At 38.5% G+C, this 27,151-nt stretch overlaps 1 protein-coding gene across 5 annotated transcripts in view; it reads right to left on the bottom strand.

Annotated features, from left to right (window-relative positions):
• Window positions 1-27,151, bottom strand: part of disp3 (dispatched RND transporter family member 3) — a 501,842-nt gene that overhangs the window by 126,228 nt on the left and 348,463 nt on the right. For all 5 annotated transcript variants that reach the window (XM_060852435.1, XM_060852437.1, XM_060852434.1 and 2 more), the window contains 4 exons: window positions 20,906-21,042; window positions 6,134-6,268; window positions 3,246-3,406; window positions 829-968 (listed from right to left, as the gene is read on the bottom strand). In XM_060852435.1, coding sequence (XP_060708418.1) covers window positions 829-968; window positions 3,246-3,406; window positions 6,134-6,268; window positions 20,906-21,042 — 573 coding nt within the window. The remainder of the gene's footprint in view (window positions 1-828; window positions 969-3,245; window positions 3,407-6,133; window positions 6,269-20,905; window positions 21,043-27,151) is intronic.

The following is a 27,151-nucleotide window of genomic DNA, read 5'->3' on the forward strand; positions in this document are numbered from 1 at the left end:
AGCATAGTGTCTATTCAGGCTCTACTCGAAGATCTGAGCAATGAAGGCAAGCATGCTAAACACCTTCTTAACCACCCTATCTATATCTGATATAAACATCAAAGCATTATCTAACTGAATGCCTAAATCTTTTTCTTCTTATTGAACCCTGGGACCAAGTGCATTTCATGACTGAGAATTCTTTAGGTGTGAAACAGACCATGGACAGGGATATAAAAATGATGGAATCACTTTCAATCTGTTACAATCATATCTGATATTCAGTTCTTTCAAAGTCAGTGAAACTGATTCTGGAACAGTAGGTGGTTCTAATAGATGATTAATACAACTCTGCACAAGTAGCATATTTGCTAATTTGACCTCCAGTATTATGTTATAAATTTGACAATGGAATTTGGGCCCTTCATGGCTTGAGCAGGATAATTGTTCTTAATGTTAAGTTCAGATGGAAGTTAGAACTTGATAGAACAACCATAGCAACACGACAACATATTGTGAAGGTGTGTTACAAATCACATTCAATCTAAGTTGCTATAGCAACATGCGTTTCTGCATGTTAGCTTTCCCCCATGCTTTCACTGTCTACCATTGGTATTTTCCGAAAGATCTGCAGGTTATTATTCAACTTGACTGGCAATGTTATACAAGTATTTTCTTCAGGCATTGAGCTTTAGACTGCTACTCAACCTCAAAACTCTCGGTCAGAGGCAGAGATGTTAACTATTGCACCACAACCTTTTCCTCATTACAAATTCTAAAAGCACAACTACAAATTTATAGTCCAGTTCATATAAACACAAAAGATATTTTTTAAAAGGCTGCCTCTACCTGGAGCAGCAGGATGCTTCCAGAGGTGAGATGTACAGACTCCAGATACAGAGTGCTGCTGGCATAAGGAACAGAACAGCCATCCAGCAGCAAGCAACTATCAAAGACATGAATAGTCCAAAGTCATGGACAGCTGGGATCTGCGAGGCATAGAATAGAAATATTATAATTATTAAACATCAAAAACAATAACATAGGTCAATGGGCCATGAATCAGTACTGAAAGTGGAATAATCTGAATTTTAGCTGATCATGGTTCAAATCTAGTTGGACTGGTTTCCTGTCTTGCTGGCAAAAAGGTTTATATATGAGATATGTCTTTGGATGTGCATTACATTTCCTGACGGGTGTGAATGTAAGGGTAAACTGGCAGATGGTTCAGTAAGATCAGGTTTGTGGCTGGTTCTGGAAAATAAATACATCCTATTGAAGAAGATGAAGTGCCACCCCAAGTTGTGAAATAAGATATTAAATTGGGGTAATAAAGTAGAAGTTTTACCTTGAATGAAACCATTTTTACTCCTGATCACAGAGGACATGTTGTTAATGCAGATAATCAAATTAAAGGCAATCATCCAAAATTAACATCCTTCACATTAATAATCTCAGAAAAAGTTACTTTCAAACAACATATTTCAAACATTAATAAAATGTAAAAGACAAAGTGAAATAAACATTCCTATGTTATATTCCAGTGGTCAAGAAAGAAACCAGAGCTAGGTCTTAGAATTAACTTGTTCAAAGTGAAACACTGCAAATATATACCTCATGAGTTTACTGTGCCACTGACTGTCTCTTTATAATTATCATTTCTTGACCTATTATGTCACAATTTCTTCAAAATTATATCCTCAGGTTAACTGGTATTTTCTGGCACAAAAATATAGACACTATCACAGTGCCACAAGACCCCACCAAATCTATTCATACAAGATTGAGAGAGACAACACTAAGATTTAAACTAAAAATCTCCTACCTACTATGGAAGTAGTTAATTATGTGTTCAATTAATACCCTCAATCTTTATGCATTCAATTTCAATTGATATAATTATTATTCTGCTATCTAATTATTAATTGGACAGATGCTGAGTTTCTGAACACAAACTGATCAATTTACATTGTTTTTGAACAAACTGAAACTAAATTAATATAGCAGATTTTTAAATTCCGTCTTGGAAAATAAATGTCACGTGCAAAATTGGTATTTATTACTCATCCCAAACTGTTTTGAGAAGTGGTAGTATCCTGCTTAGGTAGCAGTTTGGTACTAAGTGATGTGTCTCAGCACCTCAGAGGATAATTAAGTCAGTCCCGTTGTATAGGATTCCAGTCTTATGTAACAACAACTTGTATTTAAACAAACCTATTAACATGGTCAAACGTTGTATTATGTTATTCAGAAATTATTATTAAATAAAGTATGAGTCAGTGTTATCTAAGGAGATGTTAAGGAAGGTAAAGTCAAAAAGCTGGAAAGAATGGGAGAGAAGGGGAAAGATTTATGAAAGGAATTCAGGTGCTGAAGGTCCTTAGAGGTGAGCTGAAAGTGGCGCAGCAATCAAAAGCCAGAAGTGAAGCGTTCAGATAACCCAGAGTTTTTGAGGCAATGCAGGAATTTGAAACTTATTGCTTAATTGCCAGCCAGTGTAAATTGGTGATAGGTGAAGAGGCAGTAGCACGAGTTAGAACGTGGAGAGTTTATGGAGTTTATGGAGAGTTTATGGAGAGTTTGACCTAATGGAGAGTGTTCAATGGGAGGCCAGTCAGGAGTCCAATGCAACAGTCAGAGGTAGAGATAACTGAGACATGATCTAGATTAGAAAGGCAGGTTTCTCTTTCAAAAGGATATTAGAACAGCGAAAGTGAATTTGAAGTCAAAATGAGACATTTAGCTTTCCAAACTGATATGAGGATTCAGTCATGGTCAGAAATGAACTATCAATTCTTTAAATTTTGAAAATCATACTGATGTTAAAACTAATGCATGTTGCTGCAAATTGGACAAGTGGAACAAGTCAGTTTCAATTGAATATATGGGGCTATAATCAAATAAAGGGGTCCTTGTGGTGCACTGGTAATGTCTCGACTGCTGGCCAGGAACAAATCTCACCTGCTGGAGAGGTGTATCGTAATGTGTCTGAACAGGTTGATGAAAAATAACTATAACCAAGTAAGTTAACAACAATATCAAGGGATTCTGAAATAGCCATTGTGAACACTTTGCTTCATCTAATTAACAGATTTTAGCCAATCCCTCAACCTCTGGAATGAAAGACAGCCCTTGAGATTGACATTATAAACAAACATACTCATGCAAAAATTGTGAACAGAAAGAAACAGGGAAATATCGCAATCAGGCAAATAAAAGAAATCAGTAGACTGCACACAGCATGAAGTTTGTTATAATTAACTGACCTGGGAAAATATATTTGCTGCATAAGCAGCTGCTGTGGTGAATGAGGTGAAGAAGGTGGCTTTCCCTGCTGTTTTAATGGTATGAATCATCCTTTCCTGTGGGTTACGAAGGTGGCTTGCTTGCCGGAAAGTGTTGATGAACACAAATACATCATCCACCCCTGAAAATACAACATTTAACTGAAAAAGCAAACAGATTTTTTTTAAAAATTGAAACACACACAGGAAATTTTGGAAAAACTCATCAGGTCTGGCAGCATCTGTGGAGAGAGAAACTGAGTTAACATTTCAACTCAGATATAACTGAAGTTCTGTTCTGAAGAAGAGTCATGCTGGACTTAAGATATGAATTCTGTTTCTCTCTCCACAGATGCTGCCAGACCTGTTGAGATTCTCCAGTAATTTCTGTGTTTGTTTCAGATTTGCAGTGTCTGCAGAATTTTGCTTTATTAAAAAAAAACTGGCCTTTTGAGCATTTCAAAAGATTGACAATCCTCATTTTATGTTAATGTACTTGGATGAAATTCTTATGTAAAGCTGGTAGAACAGAGATATATTTTCAATGGATTGACTCTTTTAAATGTTTGTAAGTGGTGTTTCACACAGATGCACCATTCAAAAGAACAGCAACATTTCAAATAATGATAGGGTATTGAGTGAAGGGATTTACAGGGATTTACAGGTGAACAGAGCTCTGCAAGATAGGGATTGATAGCTTCAAAATATTAAATTAATACCAGATGCTGTGGAGCAGGATCATAAGACACAGAATCCTGCTCCACAGCTACCTTATGAAGGACCAGCGCTCCAAAAGCTAGTGCTTCTAAAGAAACCTGTTGAACTATAACCTGGTGTTGTGCGTTTTTTAACTTTGTCCACACAATCCAATACCGGCCCCTCCACTTCAAAATATTAAGTTAGATACCAAGGTATGATGATGATATCATGGACATATCCCTTAAAGGTATGTCACACATCTGCTGCAAGACCTAACACAACCATACTTACTGCATACACCATGCAAATATGAATTACTGCATGTGTGTAGCAAATGATAAATCTATTTGATTCCCTTACACCTAAGATTTTGAAGAGGTAAGGTCCCAAGAATCATAATCTTATTTAATAATGGTAGGGAACTGCATTATATGATACATAATGCAGCTTGGATGATGATTTATTTAAATAGCATTCACAGATCATTTGTATTTGGTGAACAGCTGCTTGATGTTCGATTGTTAATGCTACTCGCCAGAGAAATGGAAACTTTGAGCTTCCTCAGGTGGACAGTGCAGTAAGGTACTCATTATGTTGGTAAATAATTAATTGAAGAAAAGATCCCTTGTGTTAATATACTCAGTTCATAGTACACCTAAGTGCAAAACTGAAAACCTGACTGACAACCCTAAATTGGCAGAGTCAACAAAATATATGACAGCAATTTGCTGATTCATTTCTCAGGGTACCGTCTTGACGAATCAGAATGAAGTCATCTGAACAATGCTTAGAAGTTAGCTGCCAATCATCATTAATTGGTACATTCTTCCTAGCAACACAGTTACCAATCAGCATTTTCCTCTCCTAATCGTTCTCCCTTTGCTTTTCAATGATGAAAGGTTTAAATGAAGTGTGTCACTTTTCAACAATATTTTAAAATTAAACAGTCAACTTTTTTTTACACTTATAATAGAAACAGAACAGCTTTAGCTATGAAAGAGTAAATGAGTCATTTTGGGCAGTAAGTTCCCATGAACTCAGGCTCACTGCCCAAAGCAAAAACTCAAATTGAAATTAAGTGGGTAGTCACTTACAAAGACCACAGGATAGCCAACATAGAATAAGGCTTTTTGAGTATGAAAAAAATTTTCAATAGAGTTGGTACTGAGGTATATTGAAGGATCTTTAACAGTGTTGTGTCTCGTCTTTGATTTGATGCTGATAATGGGTGTCTATAATAGCACATATTCTATTCCACAGCATGAAGTTCATTCATTTGAATGAGCATGAAGAAAGAAACAGGACTAGATAATTAAGGCCTTATTCATTTGTATAATAAACTTAGAATCCTTTCTTTACTTTTTAGATGTATAGGTTTACCTTTACTGATTTAAAAAACTGAAATGAACATATTCACAATAAAAACTGAAGAACTGCAGATGCTGGAAAACAGAAATAGCTGGAAAAGCTCAGCAGGTCTGACAGCAGCTGTGGAGAGAAATCAGGGTTAAGATTTCAGGTCCAGTTACCCTTCCTCAGAACTGACAGTAGCTCGGAAAAAGTTGTTTTTTATGCAGAAGATAGCACCCAAAGAAAAGAACAGAATGTATAACTACTAATGGCTAACAATGGGTTGTATGCAATAGCAGACGATGTGATAACAAGACCTGGTGTGTGGGGGGTTGTGCTAAGGACATGGGAGAAGGTGCTTCAAGCTCTAAAATTGTTGAACTGGATATTGAGTCCAGAAGCTTGTAGAGTTCTGAAGTGGAAAATGAGGTGCTGTTCTTCTAACTTGTGCTGAGCTTCACTAGAACACTGCAGCAAGCCTGAGACAGGTGTTGGCCAGGAAACAAGGTACTGAGCTGAAACAATCATTCTCCAAGGCTGATTGTTATCCACTCTTTTGCCTGTTCATCTGTTCTTCTCTGTCTTTGGGCTCTATCTCCACCTATCTTTACTCCTTATCCCCCCACCATATCTTCTGCATAAAACCAACTTTTTCCTAGCTACCATCAGTTCTGAGGAAGGATCATTGAACCTGAAATGTTAACCCTAATTTCTCTCCACAAACCTGCTGAGCTTTTCCAATGAATATATTCACCTCCTGATAGTTAAAACTCCTGATAGTTAAAATGCACAGCAAATGAAATCATTGTCAGATCACTTACCAATACCCACAATGACAAACGCTGCTACTCCATTTAAGATGCCCAGGTACTGGATGCCAAATACTACATGGTATAGAAACAGGGCAACCAAGCAGCTCAAACCAATACTGGCAATTCCAAAGAACGTCAGAAAGGCTGGAGAAACACAAAACAGGTATAAGATTCTGCATAGATTAAAACGGTTTCTTAAAACAGGGAAAAATGAAAAATGCATTCTAAAAGCTAGTTAAAGAAAAAGAAAATATTGCAGTTTAAAGCAAGTGGTAACATTACAGAAACAAATATGCAATTGTGGAACTTGTTTGTTTTAATATTCATTTCAACTCCCATTTAATAGACACACAATAAGATGCTACTATTTATGGACGTGCACCATTAACCGAGCGTCTGAAGTAAGTAAAGAAGAAAATTTGATGCAGGGCTTTTGATTTTAACTATTCATTTAATGTAGCTGAAAATGTGTTGCTGGTTAAAGCACAGCACGTTAGGCAGCATCCAAGGAACAAGAAATTCGACCTTTCGGGCCAGAGCCCTTCATCAGGAATTCATTTAATGTAGCCATGTACAATGGACTTCCAGCAGAGTTACAAAATTTTGCTATTGATTTCAAGGTAGGAGGTAGTGATGGAAAGCGTTCCATTCAGGTGAGTAAAGGAAGAGAGACAACAAAATACATTCACAAGTGTGGGGACAAATGTATGTTATGTAAGTCGGTAACGTATTCACAATGTATTATTTGTTCTTTTGAGGAATACAAGCATCACTGGCCAGATCAGCATTTATTTCTCATCTCTAACGACATTTGAAAAAGTGATGGTGAGGCAGTCTATTGGACTATTGCAGTTCATGTGGTGCAGGTACAGCCACACTTTGTAAGCAATTTTAGACTTCTAACTGTGAAGGAATGCTGAAACAGTTCTAAGTCAAGATGGAGTGCAGGTTGGAGGGAAGCATATAGGTAGTGTCTTCTGTATGCATCTCGTGGTCTTGTCCTTCTTGATAGTAGAGGCTGCAGTTTGGAAAATGCTGTTGACAGAGCCTTGTTGCAGTGCATCTTGTTGATGGTACATACTGCTGCCACAATACATGTGCGATGGAGGGTGTGAATGTACTAAGGTATAAAGAACAGTACAAGTACTGGTAGTAGATACAATCTTAATCAACCATGTTGTTTTGTCCTGGATGGTGTAGAGCTTCTTGAGTGTTGTTGAAGCTGCATTTACCTAGACAAGTGGAGAATATTGCATCATATTACTGACTTGTGCCTTGTAGATGTTGGACAAACTTTGGGGAGTCAGGAGGTGAGTTACTCACCACTGAGATCTCAGCCTTTGACCTGCTGTTGTCGTCACTTATTAGCCTCTGAGAAAGTTTGAGTGATGATGGGGATAGTTTTCAGTCACAACTCTGCACATAGGTAGCCACAGACTGACTGATACACCCCAAAGATCAGGGCAGATGCGGAATTTGTATCTTTTTGTGGCAAGAAAGTAGTCCAAATTTATGGGTATAGTGTTGGGGAAAATAAAGAAACTGGAACCCTAAACATATCCTGTTTACTTGCAACTGCCAGGTTACCAATTCTGAATGGTCACACATTCACTAAAGTTAAGACATAAACAGTAAGACTGCTAGTTACAGTATGAAAATTGGTCTAAGAAATATTAGAATACTTCTAGACAACAATACAAGACCAGAGTCCAGAATAGCCCTTAGTACCAGAATGTTGAATGGATATGACATCCATACAACGGCCTCAAGTGAAACATAGCTTACCGATGAGTTTCAACATGAGGCAGTTGATATGAGCTACACATTTCGCCACATGAAAATTCCAAGGACCAGCCTCATCAATTAGGCATGGGCTTTGATATTTAATTTGAATTGGCATACAAGCTTGACTCAGCCATCCAAGGATCAGTGACCAACTCACCATTCTTAATTTTACATCTTGCAATAATCTTGCAAAATACAACATTCAATAGATCCTACACTTCAACAAAGACACATACAAATGAAGTCAAAGAAAACAGTATGATGATCTCAGCAAGATAATTAGAGAACTCTAACCTTATCCAAGCAAGACAAACTCATTAGTCTTGGTGAATTTCTTGATTGCTGCAGATTGTAACATATGGACAGGAGAAGTACTAGGACACCACTATATTGGCAAAGCAAACTCCAATAGCCAACTCATCTCTAAATGCAATGAATTTGATCTAACCAACAGCAAGCAGTCAAACTTTGTTATGTTGAGGTTGTACAGGATATTGGTGAGGTCTCTTTCATAGTACTGTGTCCAGTTCTGGTCACCCTGTTATTTTATTAAACTGGAAAGGATTCAGAAGAGATTTACCAGGATATTGCTGGGAATGGAGGGCTTTAGTTGTTTGGATAGGCTGAGGACTTTTTCATTGGAGCATAGGAGGTTGAGGGGTAAACTTCTAAAGGTTTATCAAATCATGAGAGGTGTCTTTTCCTTAGGGTGGGGACTTTCAAGATTCAGGGGCATATTTTTAAAGTGAGAGGAGGAAGATTTAAAAAGACATGAGGGGCAATGTTTTTAGACAGAGTGATTTGTGTGAAGAATGAACTTCCAGAGGAAGTGGTGGATGTGGGTACAGTTTAAATGATGTTTCGGTAAGTACATAGAATAAGAAATATTTGTAGGACTACGGGTCAAATGCAGGCAGGTGGGACTAGTTTAGTTTGGGATTATGGTTGGAATGGACTAGTTGGATTGAAGGCTCTGTTCCAGGCTGTATGACTCTACAACTCTAAACTGGAAAGAATTTGGATGCATCCTAGATTCAAAAACTTGCAACACATTGGACTATGTTACTGTCTGTTGTAGAACTCTCAGGATGTTGCTTGACCCGCTTGCTTAGGGGTAAAGAATGTTGGCTTCCAAACAGCTCCTTAGCAATATTCTGTCTTTGAAGATAAAGTTTACGGTGTTGTAGCACAGAGGCAAGCCACAAAGTAAGCCTGATGTAACTTTTCTTAAAGGCATAGCCAAGAGACAAGAATAACAACAGAAACTAGCTACAAACTAGGAATTGCAGATATCCTGCAGGACAACATTGCCATTGATGATTTTTGAAAAAAGTTAAAGGACACTACCGACAGTTAAACAGAAGCTCCAAAACTGATTTGACAACAGTGAAAATATATCACCAATTTCAAGATGATGTCACAAAACACTCAAAGATCTTGTTTCTCTGGCAAAATATCACCTACAAGGAATGGCAGATGCCATTGCGCAAAACACATGCTATGGGCTAAACTGAGAAAAATTAAAAACTATTGGTGGGAAAACATGGCCAATGAACTTCAAGCAGTTGCTAATAAAAATGTCTGAAGGCTCCATCTGAAGGTTTGTATTCAGTGGTGGTCCCAAAACCAATGGTGCGATATCCATCCTCTGAGCGAAGGCAATCTGCAACTGACAAATAGATACAAGATCTGTCTCTTTGAACAGAACACTGACCACATCCTTAATCAAAAATCCGTAGCGTGCAATGATGCCATTGAGATGCATAATGGCATTACACTCTGGAACAGCTTGCTCTTGATCTTTCTCAACTGGAAGTCATGAAAGCCACAAAGCAGCTTGTTGTGGGAAAATCACTGGGAGCTGGTGACATTCTAGAGTACTTGATATTCAGTAAGAATGAAGCATTCAAGTACAGAGGGGCTAACATGGTTAGGAAACTCATTCAACTCTCCAACCTTATCTGAAACCAGCATGCTGTGTTGCAAGACTGCAAGGATGCATTAATAATTCACCTTTACAAACAGAAAGGAATCAAATCTATCTGAGTTTCAACATGGAAGATCATTACTTTTAACTGCAAGAGTTAAAAATCATACAACACCAGGTTATAGTCCAACAGGTTTATTTGTAAGCACTAACCTTCGAAGCGTTGCTCCTTCGGCAGGTAGCTAGTGGGGTAGGGTCATAAGACACAGAATTTATAGCACAAGATTATAGTGTTGTGCAACTGACATATATCAAATGAACCTATAAATTCTGCGTCTTATGATCCTGTCCCACTAGCTACCTGACGAAGGAGCAACACTCTAAAAGCTAGTACTTCCAAATAAACCTGTGGACAATAACGTGGTGTCGTGTGATTTTTAACTTTGTCCACCTCAGTCCAACACCAGTGCCCCCTCATCATTAACTGCAAGAACAATTCTTGCAAGGGCTAATCTCAATTGAACTGTCATTCATCTCATTGACTTGGTGTAGCTTTTATGCAGTTTGGGGGGACATAATTTTTGCAGCATGTCAAATTTAAGGAAATAAGCAAATAAAATAAGGAACTGTATATGATATTTATTGATCTGAACAAAGCTTTTGACACTGCAAACAGTGTAGAGGATCTGTGCAGTTAGAAAGCATGCTCATCAGAGTTCTGTTTCATTGGGTTTGTTATGTGGTTCACATGGAGTACTCCAGAAAACACAAAGCCAGTTGAGCATAGAAACTTGCTCAATGGACTGTATCAAACTTAGATATAAAGATATCTTGAAAACCAACCTCAAAGCTTGCAAAGTCCTAATACATGGAAAGCAAAATAATCTTAGACATACTTATATTGAGGAATCTCTGCATTGAGTGATTTCAGTGTTTCAGAACAGCAGAGTCAAGTGCCTCCAGGGCATAAGTGAGCGCAGTACAATACCAATGCCTCCAGTGAACCTACAACACCAACTTCATAGGCAGTATTTGCATTTGTTAATATAAATTAAATCTTGATCCAATGGCACATGTATGATGATAGCAAGCTAGACTGTAACACTACCTTTTATTTTGTTTTTGAAAGAACACATCCATTTAAGTGATGGGAGAATCCATCAGAGATATCAAAAACGTGAAGGAAAGTTTCAGCAGTAGATGAGTTGATAAGGATGAAGTCAGGCAGAATTACAGAAGTGGAAATAAGTGGTTTTATGATAATGCTAAAGTGGTTGTAAGGTCACCTTAGGGCCAAATGTGACACCAAAGTTTTGAACATTCTGGTTTAGTCTGAAATGAAAGGGAGTGAAATGGAGTCAGTATTAGGGATCTGATTTAGGAGGTTTTGAGGAAAATTTCAACTCATCTAGCATTGGTTGAGGGAATTGTTGGGGAGATAGAATTTGGTGTTGTAAACATGCATTCAAAGACTAATCCAACGCTTTTGAATTATGTCACCAAGAGGCATTATGCAGTTGAAAAACAGAAGCAAGCCAATAATAAATCTTTGGGGTCACCCGATAAAAAAGGTGACATGACGAGCAGTTGTGGGCAGAAATGAATTACTTGGAAGGATAAGGAAAGTACATCCAAAAGTAAAATGTAAAAAAAATTAAATACTTAAAGGAAAAACAATTTATAAAGCAATGAATTAAAAGGACAGGTCTATCAAAGAGCTAGTACAGATATAATGAACCAAATGGATTGCTTGTGTACAATAAAGATTCTATGATTATTGACATAGGCAACTAGATTGCATCAGGGACTTCTAAAAAACAACAGAAACTGAACAGAATCAAATGTTAGAACTTGACAGTTTTTAAAAAATAATTTTTCATAAGGATTGTTTATGACAGGTTTACTCAAAAATGTGATAACAGGAAATTCAAAGCTCAAATCCCCAGAGAGCTTTTAGTGTTACGAGTGAGAAGTTAAATTTTGCAGGCATTCTGTCCATTTTCTTGATAGGAACATTGCATATGTGGTCATTGTGCACAACTTGGCTGCAGAAATTGAAAAGTGAAAACGATATTTAATTTTTTTTGACTAGTGCACAGAACTTTGATGTAGACACACAAGAGTAACTAAAAATAATGCACACACACATTTATGTTCAAACTAAAAAAGAAACAGGTAGTGATAGCTCAACACATTTGAGATACAAGAGTTTTCAATATGGATTATAATAATCTCAGACTTCACATACAACAAAAATACTTTCAAAACTTAATTACAAAATGCTAATTTCCCAATGATAATGATATTTGTTCTTGCACAATTATAAGCACTCACACAATTCATGCTTTCCAGCCGTTAATTTCTAAAAGAAATGAAACATCTATTTGCAATTAACCTCTCCAGTTATTTTGTTGCCCTATTTTCTGAATTGAGAACATCTGGCTTGTGTTGGATAGCAGAAGTACAAATGTATAATATTGCCTGTGAAGTTTTATTGTGCCCATAAAGCACAGCAATACAGAGCTTAAAGGCAATTTAACAAATCACTTTCCATGAAATTGATTGCAGAACCTGACATCCATTAATAGTGTAAACAATCATTTGAACCAATTTGTTAATTCATAGATTTGATTTTTTGATGCATTGCTCTGTCATGCAGATCAAGCTTTCAGAAAAATCTATCCCTTCCATCATCATCGCCAGCTGTATAGATAACAGATGTGTGGTATGACTTTCCAAAATTTCCTGGATTTTAGAACATTTGTTCCTCAAACAAAATTGTGGTCAGTTAACTTATTTAATTGCTATTTGTGGGACTTTGCCTTTGCAAATTACAAAATATTCTTGCAAATGGACTGCCTCATTTTCCTATATTACAACAGTGATTATACTTTAAAGTTTCATCACTGGCTGCTATGGGATGTCCTGGGAAAAAGCATAAACGCAACTCTTTTTTTTCCTCAATAGAAACAAATACAACTGTAGTTGGAAATCTGAAATGAATACAGAGAATGCTACTGAAACTCAACAGATCAAGCAGCATCAGTGGAGAGAGTTTCAGAAAGGTCATATTGAACTTGAAATGTTAAATCTATTTCTCTCTCCACAGATGCTGCTCGACATGCTGGGTTTCTCCAGCACTTTTTGTGCTTGCTTCATTTCTTTTTCCTTCCTGATAAGTTGTTTCCATGTATTGCATCTGCTTGGCCTTTGCAGTTTGAGTCAAATAGTCACTAATTCTCTTAAGATCTTGAAAAGCATTAGGCCCACCCACAAACCAACTCCACTGATTTAACTTTGCTTCTTTAAGGAAGATACAGTGCCATCCTCCCAACTTTAGATTAGATCAGATTACTTACTGTGTGGAAACAGGCCCTTCGGCCCTACAAGTCCACACCGACCCTGCGAAGAGCAACCCACCCAGACCCATTCCCCTACATTTACCCCTTCACCTAACATTAGCATGCCCAATTCACCTAACCTGCACATCTTTGGACTGTGGGAGGAAACCGGAGCACCCGGAGGAAACCCTCGCAGACACGGGGAAAATGTGCAAACTCCACACAGACAGTTGTCCAAGGCAGGAATTTTACCCAGGTCTCTGGCACTGTGAGGCAGCAGCGCTAAGCATTGTGCTGCCCACTCTTTAAGGTGGTTCAATTCAGGACTTTAGTGGAGCTGCTGTTAAATTTACACTCATGCAGTTAATGCCCGTCTTCACTATCATCTCAGTACTCAACGAATTTTTTTCAGAAATGTGGGGAGTATAATAAATTTTAAAAGTCTTTTAGGAACTTATACAACTAGTAGTTGGAGGAATGGCAATTACTGATGCTTAGTTTGATAAATATATCAAGCCATTCAATATTGCTCTCAGCAAAGATTTTGAGTTATATGTTTAGTGGGTGTTTATGATAAATCTATTGCAACTCTATTTGAGCTTCATTAACAATTTCCCATAAAGACTGCTTTAACATGACTACTGCACTGTGTATATACAATAAAAATGACACAGATGAATTATAGAGCTATTATATAATTGAGGCCCTACATAATCTTATAAACCATAGGAGCAAAGAATTGTTGCATATTAAACAATGGGAAGTATGTTTAAACTGTATTGAAGCATACATTTATCTTTATCTCTCAACTTTATTTTTGTAATTTCAGTCTGTGACTGGAATTCCAGTCTTCGAGGACAAATCGCACATTCCACTTAACAGCTGATTTTCTAATGCAACATGCTTGGCTTATTGAGTTTTGTAGCATGCTCTGTGGCACTGAGTTACACAAGCCAGAAGGTCATTGATCAGTGTTGAGTTAACTGATCTCAATTAAAGCAACAGCTGGCGCATGAATAACAAATGGGTTAGAGAGTTGGATGAAGGAGAAAAGGAGAATATGAAAAGTGTCAACTTGAAAATACAAGGACATTCAGGCTAAATATAAAAAGAGAAAGGAAAAAGAAAATTAAAGGAATAAAGGGACCAGAATAAATTGGTAGCAAACACAGAGGCAAATCAAATAAGATCATAAGCTGTAGGAGTAGATGTCAACCGTTTGTCTCAATGAGTCTGCTTTGTCAGTCAAAGGCTGATCTGATATCCTCAATTCAACTTCCCTGTTTTAACCCTATAATATTTGGTTTCCTTATTGATTAAAAAATTGTCGATCACAACTTTGAATAAACTTCATGACTCAGCTTCGTCAACCATCAGCGGTAAAGAATTCCATAGACTGACCATCCTCAGAGAAATATTGTTCCCCATTTGTCTTAAATGGTAGACCTTTACTCTGAGAGTACATCCTTTGTTTCTAGAGACTCTCCCAAAATGGGAAGCATTGTCTTTGCATTTACCCTTTCATGCACCTTAAAAATCTTAGATGTTTCACTAACGTCTCCTGTCAATCTTCTAAATGGCAAGGAGTATAAGCTCAACTTACTTGACCTCATCATAAGAAAATAGCCAGAATCAACTTAATGAATATTCTCTTTATTGCTACCAATGCTAGTTTACCTTAGATAAAGGAACCAAAACTATTCACAGTATTCCATGCGTTATAAAGTTGAAAGAGTGTATGGTCTCTTTCCGAATTTAAAGTACAGCCAACTGCTGCCAATATACAGAATAGCTAAGATATGGGCTGTTCCAGAATAGCTAGATGTGACAATTGGCAGTTAAATGGAAACCTGAGTTTTGGGTTTCTGTTTTGACAGCCAATTCAAATTTAACCAGTTAATTTAAATTATCCCTCATCACGAAGGACTCAAAGCCCTCCGCTTCTTCCTTTCCTGCCGTACCAACCAGTACCCTTCCAATGACACCCTCCTTCGACTGTCTGAACTGGTCCTCACCCTGAACAACTTCTCTTTCCAATCCTCCCACTTCCTCCAAACCAAAGGAGTTGCCATGGGCACCCGCATGGGCCCCAGCTATGCTTGCCTCTTCGTAGGATATGTGGAACAGTCCACCTTCCGCAACTACACTGGCACCACCCCCCACCTTTTCCTCCGCTACATCGATGACTGAATCGGCGCTGCCTTGTGCTCCCACGAGGAGGTTGAACAGTTCATCCACTTTACCAACACCTTCCACCCTGACCTCAAATTCACCTGGACCATCTCAGACTTCTCCCTCCCCTTCCTAGACCTTTCCATTTCTATCTCAGGCGACCGAATCAACACAGACATCTACTATAAACCGACTGACTCCCACAGCTACCTAGACTACACCTCCTCCCACCCTGCCCCCTGTAAAATGCCATCCCATATTCCCAATTCCTTCTTCTCCGCCACATCTGCTCCCAGGAGGACCAGTTCCAATACAGCCCAGATGGCCTCCTTCTTCAAGAACTGCAGTTTCCCCCCAGACGTGATCGATGATGCCCTCCACCGCATCTCCTCCACTTCCTGCTCCTCCGCCCTTGAGCCCCGCCCATCCAACCACTACCAGGACAGAACCCCACTGATTCTCACCTACCACCCCACCAACCTCCATATACAGCATATCATCCGCCGTCATTTCTGCCACCTCCAAACAGACCCCACCAGCAGGGATATATTTCCCTCCCCTCCCCTATCAGCGTTCCTTAAAGACCACTCCCTCCGTGACTCCCTCGTCAGGTCCACACCACCCACCAACCCAACCTCCATTCCTGGCACCTTCCCCTGCAACCACAAGAAATGCAAAACTTGCACCCACACCTCCTCCCTTACTTCTCTCCAAGGCCCCAAGGGATCCTTCCATATCCGCCACAAATTCACCTGCACCTCCACACACATCATCTATTGCATCCACTGCACCCGATGTGGCCTCCTCTATATTGGGGAGACAGGCCGCCTACTTGCGAAACGTTTCAGAGAACACCTCTGGGACACTCGGACCAACCAACCCAACCACCCCGTAGCTCAAAACTTTAACTCCTCCTCCCACTCCACCAAGGACATGCAGGTCCTTGGACTCCTCCATCGCCAGACCATAACAACATGACGGTTGGTGGAAGAGCGCCTCATCTTCCGCCTAGGAACTCTCCAACCACAAGGGATGAACTCAGATTTCTCCAGTTTCCTCATTTCCCCTCCCCCCACCTTGTCTCAGTCAAATCCCTCGAACTCAGCACCGCCTTTCTAACCTGCAATCTTCTTCCTGACCTCTCCTCCCCCATCCCACTCCGGCCTATCATCCTCACCTTGACCTCCTTCCACCTATCGCATCTCCAACGCCCCTCCCCCAAGTCCCTCCTCCCTATCTTTTTTCTTAGCCTGCTGGACACACTTTCCTCATTCCTGATGAAGGGCTTATGCCCGAAACATCGAATCTCCTGTTCCTTGGATGCTGCCTGACCTGCAGCGATTTTCCAGCAAGACATTTTCAGCTCTGATCTCCAGCATCTGCTGACCTCACTTTCTCCTCTAATTTAAATTATGTCCAGGATACCAAAACCCAATTGAGTTTGAATTTATTGTGCTGACAATATTGGACCACTGAGTGGGTATGATGTTGGGGGTTAAAAAAAGGGCTTTTTGAAAATTGGTCAGAACAACTGCCATCCAAGGAAATAAATGTCTTGCTCTCCCAGAAATCTCAGAAGGCACTATCTATCAAACATACCTTTTCCAATAAAAGCAGTAAAACGTTAGAAGACAACCCAGGGAGAAAACAGCAGAATCGCAAGCAAGTAACATATCTGGAAGACTAGAAGGAAGACAGCATAAGAGACTGTATGGACTTTGAGAGATTAAGTTAATGTTATGTTTAATGATTGTTATGGGCATACTTTGTTTTAGAGATGGGGCCAGATAGTAATTAGTTCAGAAAAAGGAGACTCAGATTTATTAACAGTGTTCACTGTTAGAGTTAGGAAAATAAGTTGTTTCTTTTTCTTTAAACAGTGGAAATCAGGGGTTCTCTTTCACTCACTCACTCATCCTTTTAGCAGATTGAGGTGAAACAAGCTATTCTGCATGTTTTACTTATACTTAACACAGGGGCTCGACCTCCGTGTCATAACATTTGTGTGACTTTGACTTGTGTCTTGTATGGCAAGACCTCCCTTGTTCTTCATGCACAAGAACGCCAAATCTGTGTGTTGCAGCTTTCTCCAGTCTTAGATCATTTAAATGATATTCAACTCTTCTAATCTTTGTCAGGTGGATAACCTCATATATCCCCACAAAATATTCCATCTGGAAAGTTTTTACCCACTCATGTAACCTATCTATGTTGATCCTCAGACTTTGTGTCATTCTCAGTACTTGTGCTCCCACCTATTTTTGTGTCATATGCAAATTTAGTGATAGTACATTCATTTCTGTCATTCAAGTAATTGTTTTTATATATTGCTCGTAATAATGTGACCAGCACTGATCCATGTGCACTTGACTAGTTACATGTTGCTGAAAATGGCCTCTTTATCCTAACTCTCAGTTTTCTATTAGTTAGCCAATCCTCCATCCATGCTAATATATTATTCCAACACCATTGGCTTTTTTTCTTCTTCAGTAGTCTTATGGGTGGTACCTTATAGAAAATACTTTAGAAACCTAAATATGTTCCATTCACTGGTTCTCCTTTATCTATGCTGCTTACTATCTCTTCAAATAACGCTATTAGATTTTTCAGGCATGCTATCCCCTTCATAAGCCATGTTGATTCTACATATAAAAATGCCACCTTTATAAATATATCAATGGTGTTGAAGGTGGGGCTATGGTCGAAGAGGAGGAGTCTTATATAGGTGTCCTGTCCAGATGTTCCAGGGATGAGTGTCGAGCTAGGGAAATGGCATTCACTGTGGACCTGTTACTTCGATAGGCAAATTGTAGAGGATTGAAGTAGGCTGGATCGCTAGAGTTGAGGTAGGCTAATCAGCCTTTCGAAGCACTTCATAATTATGGGTACTGAGTACTTGAATATGGTCCAGTCCACCAATCCCAAGCAGTCCTGGTGATGTTCAGTCTGCTTATTATCCCTGCAGTCTGTACACTCATCCACAACAGCCGCAAGAACCTCATACCTATCGGATAACAGCACTGCCTGAAACTCCTCCAACACTAAATGCGGCTCCCCAAAGCTGCCTTACTCACAATCACACTCTCTTGTCCATAGCCAGGGACTAAATTTGATGTAATTCATCTAAGGGTGTGGGTACCTCCTGAAGCACAGTGACAAAATGCCTCTCCTCTCCATATAACCAGGTTGGATTCCAGCTCATCTTTGAGCTGAAGTTTCTCAGGCAGCAAACATTCATTGCAGGCATCCACTAGTTCCCACAGACTACAGGTATAACATAACACCTCTTCAGCCATCTTCACCCAATCAATTAATTTAGATCTTAAATATTTTAGAAGTCACATTTATTAATTGTACTCTTCTGATATAATATTTCCTGATTCAAATCATTTGGCCAATCAAAAGAGATTTCCAGCAACACATTTTTCAGCTCTGATCTCCAGCATCTGCAGTCCTCACTTTCTCCCAATCAAAAGAGAGACAACATAAATATTCACAAATCACTGAGCTGCTTTGTGTGATGTCACATTTCACCCGGAGAGATAGAAACAGTTTAGGGGCTCTCTGCTATCAGTTTTATCACCACAATCGCTGATCTTCTCATCCATGGCTGCCCCTAATTGAGTACTTATTGGATGGAATTGGGCATTCTAGTTCCCATGAGTGAAATCAGGAAGTGGGTGAAAATCCCATTCCCAAGATGTGCTAGCCCATGAGAGGACAGCAGCTGTCCAGTACTGACAATGCCATGGTGGCCACCACTAGTTCTTCAGTATGGCATATATTAGGAATTGACATAAGAGCTCCAGGAAATGGCTTGTGGATTGGGGTTGCTGGGTTGGATGGGTAGGGAGGGAATGAAGGAGTCAGCTTATATAGGGCAGATAAATTCTTATTTTGGAATCTTTTCTTTCAGCCAGTGGATGTCAAAATCTTGCAAGGAGTCTCTGTTAAAGAGCGGTCCCACTTAACAAGCTTGGTTTTGGAATGAGGCTCTTAAGGGTTCACTTAACTGGCATTTCAGAGGAAAGAGTGACTCCATCTTGGAAGGGAAGGTAGTCATGGTCTCAGGATGTTAAATTCTGTCTGAGTTTCAATGTGAGAGCCCAAAATGAAGAGCAACAAATATAAGATAGTCATTCCTAAATCCAACAGGGAATTCAGGAGAAACAGGAGAAAGGGAGAATGGATGCAATTTACTATCACATGAAGATAACTGGCAAAATGCACTTATGGGGAAGTTACGTAAACGTGAGAGGGAAAAGAATAGAAAGATTTACTGATGGTGCCAAATTAAATGGTCTTCAATGGTATAATTAGTTTACGTTTCTATGAAGAAGGATTGGAAGAAACATATATATAGCATAAATACCAGTATTCATTTGTTGGACTGAATGACCAATGAGGTCATAGATGATCTGCAACTGATTCCATTCATCAAAGATTAGCAAAAACAATCCATTTCAGAGACTATATTTACAAAAGATCTAGCATTAATTGTCATTTGTGTAACTCAGTGCCAAAAATATCCTGCCTTTTCTCGGAGAAATGTTTCCTAATTTTACTCCTGAAAGGAACGCTGTCATTTTTACTTCATAGCTCCTATTCCTTGACAACTCAACCAGTGGAAATAATTTTCTTCTCTCGACCTTATCTGTTTCCTTTACCATCTTTACAACTTTGATCAAATACCTTATCTTTTAATTTCCAGGGAATATAAACTTAGTTTGTGTAATTTCTCATTGTAATTTAGACCCTCATGTTCAGTTGGTATTCTGTTTAATCTACTCACACAAAGGCCAACATATCCTTCCTCAAATCTGGTGCTCAGAACTGCTCACACTAAGTTTGAATTCAGTCACCTGCTGCCCTACTTAGTCAATGAGTAATTTATGAAACTGGGATATAAACAAATGGAAAGATTTTTTTCATTGGAAGGGGAGATAAGCAAATTCATTAAATGTGATTGTTGAAATGGTCAAAGTGGCCAAATATGAACAAGCTGCAAAATGAATAGCTAAAGCTTGCCAAATGCCTACAATTCTGCAAATGAAATATTTGCTATTTCATACAAGGTTACCAATATATATTTGCATTAAATAAAACATGTGTAAAATTGTGAAAACATTCTAATACCTTCTACTGGAGCATAATCAAACCAAATATCTATGTGAAGAGATGTTAGAACAGGTCACCTAAATCTTGTCAAAGAATTGAATTTTAAGAAGCAACTCCACGAAAGTGAGGTGCGATGGGTGGGATGAACCACACAAAGAGAGAATTCCAGAACTTAGGGCCTAAGTTGCTGAATGCAGGAATGCATAAGAGGATAAATATGGAGGACCATTTGAGAGCTTGGTGGTTAGTAAGGCTGGTGCATCCTGGTACTTCTTGTTTTAGAAGAGTGAAAAATTAGAACTGAAAGTATTCTGTGTTCCAGCATCTCCCAGTGACCCTTTGCAAAGCAATGCAGGTAAAGGTAAGGGAAAGGGAATAAAATTAATTTACTTCACAATAAAAACAATTAATGGTTAAAATGGGCAGGGGCTTGCTGACCTGAAAATGAGGTGAGAATATACACCAGAACTGCTATACATCCACTGCTGATAAAAGCCAGCAACATATCATTCTTAAATGTTCGTCGTACTTCATAGTCAAACAGGTCTGTTCCACCATATAGGACTTGCACTTTCCTGGAAAATTAATGAAAAAAATTAATGAAAAAAATCAATTCAAATAAACCATTCTATATTCCCACAATGTTGATCTCTATAAATATATTTATATATTTTCACCAGTGTTAAATCATAGATGCAACAGAAGTATCTAATTTAGTGTTACACCTATCTATTCATAAATAGTTAATCATAATAATTGCTAATTTGATGAACCTTTGAAAAAGAAAAATATAAGGTTACGTACAAACAAAAACTGGCTGTCAAGCCCACCCAGTTCAAGACAATGTTTATACTCTGGTGAAGCTTCTTCTCATCTAACATGTATTTACAGAACCCTCTAGTTTTTTCTTTCTGATATTTATCCAGCTTCCTTTTCGAGACAACTGTAGCAAATGCTTCAAATGTTTTAAACATTTACATTCTCACTACTCATAGAGTTCACAGCTTCATTTCTAGGTGACTACTTTATATTGATATTATATTCATTATTGATTTTATATTCTTAATTTGCTCTTCCACACAAGTGGAAAAACTTCGTGTCTGTTCTAGCAAACATTTTTATAAATTTGAAGACCTCTATCAGGTCATACTTCAGCTTTTTAGTTTCAATAGAAAAGAAACCTGTTTATGCTAATTGTGTAGTTGTGCTATTATTCTTGTAAACTTTTTGCAACTTCTCTCATGCCCTTATATCGATTTTATGATATGGTGACTGAAACACACGCTTCCAACTGTGGTCCAAACAAGGTTCAATACAGATTTACCATAAACCTTTCTTCTTTCCAACTCTTTCGTCCCAGTCGCAGCAAGAATATTTTGGTTTGCATTTCTTATAACATAATTTGTCTTCACAATTTTTTGTAATTTTTGTATTTGTACTCCCTGGTTGCTTTGCTCCTAAATTCCATGTAAATTTTTATTCTTATGTAATATGCAACCTTATTCTTACAAAATGCAATGCCCCACATAAATAGAGCCATAGAGATGTATAGCACGGAAACAACCCCGTCCATGCTGACTAGATATCCCAACCTAATCTAGTCCCACTTGCCAGCACCTGGTCCATATCCCTCTAAACTTTTTTTATTCATATACCCATTCAGATGCCTTTTAAATGCTGTAATTGTACCAGCCTCCATCACTTCCTCTGGCAACTCACTCTATACACGTACCACTCTCTGAGTGAAAAAGTTGTCCTTAGGTCTCTTTTATATCTTTCCCCACTCACCCTAAACCTATGCCCTCTAGTTCTGGACTCTCTCAACCCAGGGAAAAGACTTCATCTATTTATCCTATCCATGCCCCTCATGATTTTATAAACCTTGAAACAGTCATACCTCAGTCTCTGACGCTCCAGGGAAAACAGCCCCAGCCTATTCAACCTCTCCCTATAGTTCAAATCCTCCAACCATGACAACATCCTTGTAAATCTTTTCTGAACCCTTTCAAGTTTCACAACATCCTTCCAATAGGAAGGAGACCAGAATTTGAGATTCATTAGCCAATTCCATTCCCATTCTGTAAATGTACTAATGTTTTATTGTAAGTTGTTATAGTGCTTTTCAGTCTTGACTAGCCCTCTCAGTTTACTCTCATAGACACATATAGAAGCTATGAATTAAAAAAAAAGGTGCTGGAGAATCTCAACAGGTCTGGCCTCATCTCTGGAGAGAAACAGTTAACATTTTCAGTTTGATATAACTTCTTCAGAAGTTTTTTTGCAAATTCTAAGGGTCCCCGAACTAATCCTCATGGGGCTCCACATTCACTGTTTGCCACTCTAGTAATTTTGTTTTGCAGATAGCCTGCTATCCACTCTAACACTAGTCATCTAGCTCCATGTGCTCTACCTTATTCATTAGTTCATATGAAGGTTTACTAAACCTATCTATCTCTGTCTTAAATACACTCAATGATTGATAGTCTCCACAGCCTTCTGTCTTAATGAGTGCCACAGATTCATCACCCTCTGGCTGAAGAAATTCCTCCTCATCTCTATTCTAAAGGGTTGTTCCTCACTCTGAGGCTATAACCTCGAGCCCTAATCTCTTCAACTAATGGTAATATCTTCATATCCATTCTATGCAAGCCCCTCTGTACTCTGTAAGTTTCAATGAGATGCCTCCCCCACATCTTCTTAAGTCCATCAATTACAGAACCAGTGTCCTCAACAACTCCTCATATGACAAACCTTTCATCACTGAGATCATGTTTGTAAACTTCTTCTGGACTCCTTCCAATGCCAGTACATCCTTCCTGAGATATGGTGCCCAAAACTGTCCATATTATTCCAAACAAAAAGTTTTATTTATGGAGAATTATGTATTAAGTAGAATATTGAATATTTTTATTTATGTCCTTTGACAATCTCATTTCATTTGCCTACCTAATTGATCTTTTTTGACTTCATTACTCATCCATTTGTATACTCCCTTGCAATATCCATGAAGCTACACATTTTCTTACTTTTATATTTTCCCTTCATTTCTTTTTTCACAACATCTCCTTTATTGGTGAAAAGGAATAAATCAGTTTCCTTCTTTTTAATTATGCAGTGAATGTAGTTCTGGGCACCACATTATAGAAAAGATGTGAATGCAGTGAAGAAAACTGTTTCTGTACTTACAGGAATGGTTGAGGGGATGAGAAACTTCAGTTATAAGGATAGAATAAAAAAGTTAGGACTACACTCCTTGGAGAGAAGAAGGGTAAGAAGAGATCATATTTAGGTTTACAAAATCTTGAATCATGATACAATCATTGGGAGAAACATTTCCCGCTTGTAAAAATAACAAGAACAAGAGGACACAACTTTAATTTGCAAAAGAAGAAAATGTGAGGTGAGAAAAAACAACAAGTAGTGAGGGTTTGGAATGCACTGCCTGAAAGTGTGGTGGAAGCAGGTTCAGTCTGAGGAAGCTGAGAGTATTGGATGATTATGTGGATTGAAATAATGTGTAAGGATATGAGGAAAAGGAGTTTGGCACTGAATAAAGTACTAATTTGAAGGGCGGTACACATATGACAGGCCAAATAGCCTCATTCTATGTCATAACACATTGGTGACCCTATGATTTTTTTGTCAGTCTCCTTAGTTGGTCACAACAAAGATTTAACTTATGTTTAGCACAAGGCTATAATTTTCGCCAGTTAAAATGTGTTAATGTCTGCTGACAACAAAAATGGTGTCAGTATGTGTGTCCAAAATGTGAATGTGCACTGCCCCTGCCAGTACTATTAGCAATATCATTTGCTTCAAGCACATCAATTGCAACCATTTACTTTCCTTAAAAGCACTCAAACATGTTCAACTGCAATCAGTTTAAATCAAATGGAAAGAAAATAAACCTAGGTCATATCAAGGAGATTCTTCAGAATCTTTTGAAGGCCTAGCTGCAAGCTGTGATTGTATACCAAGAAAAAGAACACAGACAAATCTCAAACATCCGCAACGACTACCCAAGTTAGCTGTACTGCTCAGAAGGCAGCTGAACTACATAGACCCTGCTTAAGGCACTCAGAGAGAAATCAATACCAGATGAACGGCTCTACTCCAGAAGAACTTGGATAGTGAGGATTGTTCTGGGTGCTGTGGTCCTTCTCCTGGAGGTACTTGCAGGGGATCCTTCCCTGTTCTGTTTCAACCCCTTCTGACTTCTTTTTGATCTGGAAGTGCCAGCCTCTTATCTCCCCGCTAAATCTGTTTTCCTATAATAGTCTCTTTGCTGTTTCTTTCAAGATGAATTGGTCATCCTGATTATTAGAGGAGGTGCAAATGTCTTTTCCATCAGGGTGAATAGGCTTCCTGATTGTATGGAATGCCTGTGATTATGTGATTGAATATCAATTGAAGTTAGAGGGTTTGGAATTTGCGCAGAGTTCATGTTGTCTGAATTCCCCAGCTTCTAGACAAACTGCCCCTGTGACTGTATATTATAGCATATTTTAACTGCTGGGGTTTTCTTTAAGTTTAATTTCAAAAATAACTCCAAGGTTCTGGTAGAATTTCAGTAATTTTAGATGGTAGGGAATCTTCTCAAAATAATTGAGATTTTTGCTTAATCCTACAGAACACACAGATTGGGTATCCTTTTAATGTAAGGCTTTGACCTGAGATGAGTGAGCAGTTATGAATTTGCAGTTTTTTAAAAGTTTTCAGTTCTCTGATTCTTCTTTTCCAGTCAGTGCTGTCAACTAGGCTCTTCTCTTCTTGAGAAAGAGAAAGATCATTCTCAGGTGTGTTCAGTTCTGCAATCTTAATCCAATATCTCTTGGTCTACCTCAAAAGCTCTTGGAAATATAAGCTGTTTCTATATTCCGTGTCCCCAAAGGTTGTCATTTCCTGACTGGTAACTCAATTAAGTGTTTTGTCTCCAACATTTGAAAATTTTCATAATAGTGTAAATCAGATAAGAGCTTTTCACTCCTCCCACACAGGGTCTAACTGATTTCATTTTGGATTAGTGGTGCTGGAAGAGCACAGCAGTTCAGGCAGCATCCGAGGAGCAGCAAAATCGATATTTCGGGTAAAAGCTCTTCATCAGGAATAGATGAAGGGCTTTTGCCTGAAATATCGATTTTGCTGCTCCTCGGATGCTGCCTGAACTGCTGTGCTGTTCCAGCACCATTAATCCAAAATCTGGTTTCCAGCATCTGCAGTCATTGTTTTTACCTGATTGATTTCATTGCCCTTATTCACTTTAGCTCAGGCTATCTTTTGTCTGATCCACACTGGCTTCATGAAACATGGCCATCCTGTCTGGACAAGTCATGATGTGGAGGAGCTGGTTTTGGATTGGTGTGGACAAAGTTAAAAATCACACAACACCAGGTTATAGTCCAACGGGTTTATTTGGAAGAACAAGCTTTCGGATACCTGATGATATGATATGATATGGATAAGACAATTACTGTGACCATTTAAAATCGCTGTTTTGGTCCTTTCTTTGAAACTATTTCTGTCCATGAAAGTTGTATGCATGCATTAAATTAGCCAAAGAATTCAATCAGTAGTTCATATTTTATATCATCACGACAATATCTAGATGTTCCACTTTTTAATGCAAAGTATATTTTTCCTGGGCTTTGTTCAACACTGTTTACATGCTTCCCAATTCTGTTCCATCTGATTCTTTGGCAATATTGCTGTCCAGCTTGCATATATTTGATATATTGTCAACTCTTGAAAACTAACATCTTTCCAATCTATTATCTTAATCTTTGTCATGTTTGTATTGTTGTGAATTACTTTCTAAATCTTATTACAGTCATGCTTGCCTGGACATTAACCTACTTTAATTTCTTTGACCTGCTTTAATACATTTTCCATTTCTAGAACCACGAGCAAATCCTCCTTTGTGGGGAAGGAGCAGTGAGAGGATGGGGAAGGAGCAGTGAGAGGATGGGGAAGGAGCAGTGAAGGGAGATTAAAGGGGATAGCTCTAACAAAGAGCTAAATAGTCACCTTCTGACAGAATTATTATTTGTTATGGCGCAAAAGGAGGCCATTGACCCACTGTGCTTGCACCTTTTCAATTAGCTACTACTGCCAATTTCCTGTCTTTTCTTCATTTCCACGCACATAATTTCTATTCAAATAATTATCCAATGCCCCGTTGAATGCCTCAGCTGAACTTGCCTCCACCTCATTCACACCCTAACTACTTGCTGTGTGAAAAGCTTCTTTCTCACATCACTCTTATTTCTTTCACATACCACTTCAAATTGTTCCATTTTTCTTATTTTCCAATAACTTCTCCTTCTACTTTTCAGCCACTTATGATTTTGAAAACTTGCATCAAATCTTCTCTCAGGCATCTTATCTTGAAGGAGAAAGTCTGAACTCCTTCAATCACTCATCATAACTGAAGTTTCTCAATCCTGGTTCTATTCTTTAAATTACTTCTGCAATCTCTCCAATGGATTCACATCTTTTCTATTGTGTGGCACCCACAACTGTGCACAATACTCCAGCTGAGGTCTAACAAGTGTCTTGGAGAAAGTGAGGACTGCAGATGCTGGAGATCAGAGCTGAAAAATGTGTTGCTGGAAAAGCGCAGCAGGTCAGGCAGCATCATAGGAGCAGGAGAGTTGATGTTTCGGGCATAACAAGTGTCTTGTACAA

This window comes from Hemiscyllium ocellatum, chromosome 37 (assembly GCF_020745735.1).
Source record: "Hemiscyllium ocellatum isolate sHemOce1 chromosome 37, sHemOce1.pat.X.cur, whole genome shotgun sequence".
Classification (NCBI taxonomy): domain Eukaryota; kingdom Metazoa; phylum Chordata; class Chondrichthyes; order Orectolobiformes; family Hemiscylliidae; genus Hemiscyllium; species Hemiscyllium ocellatum.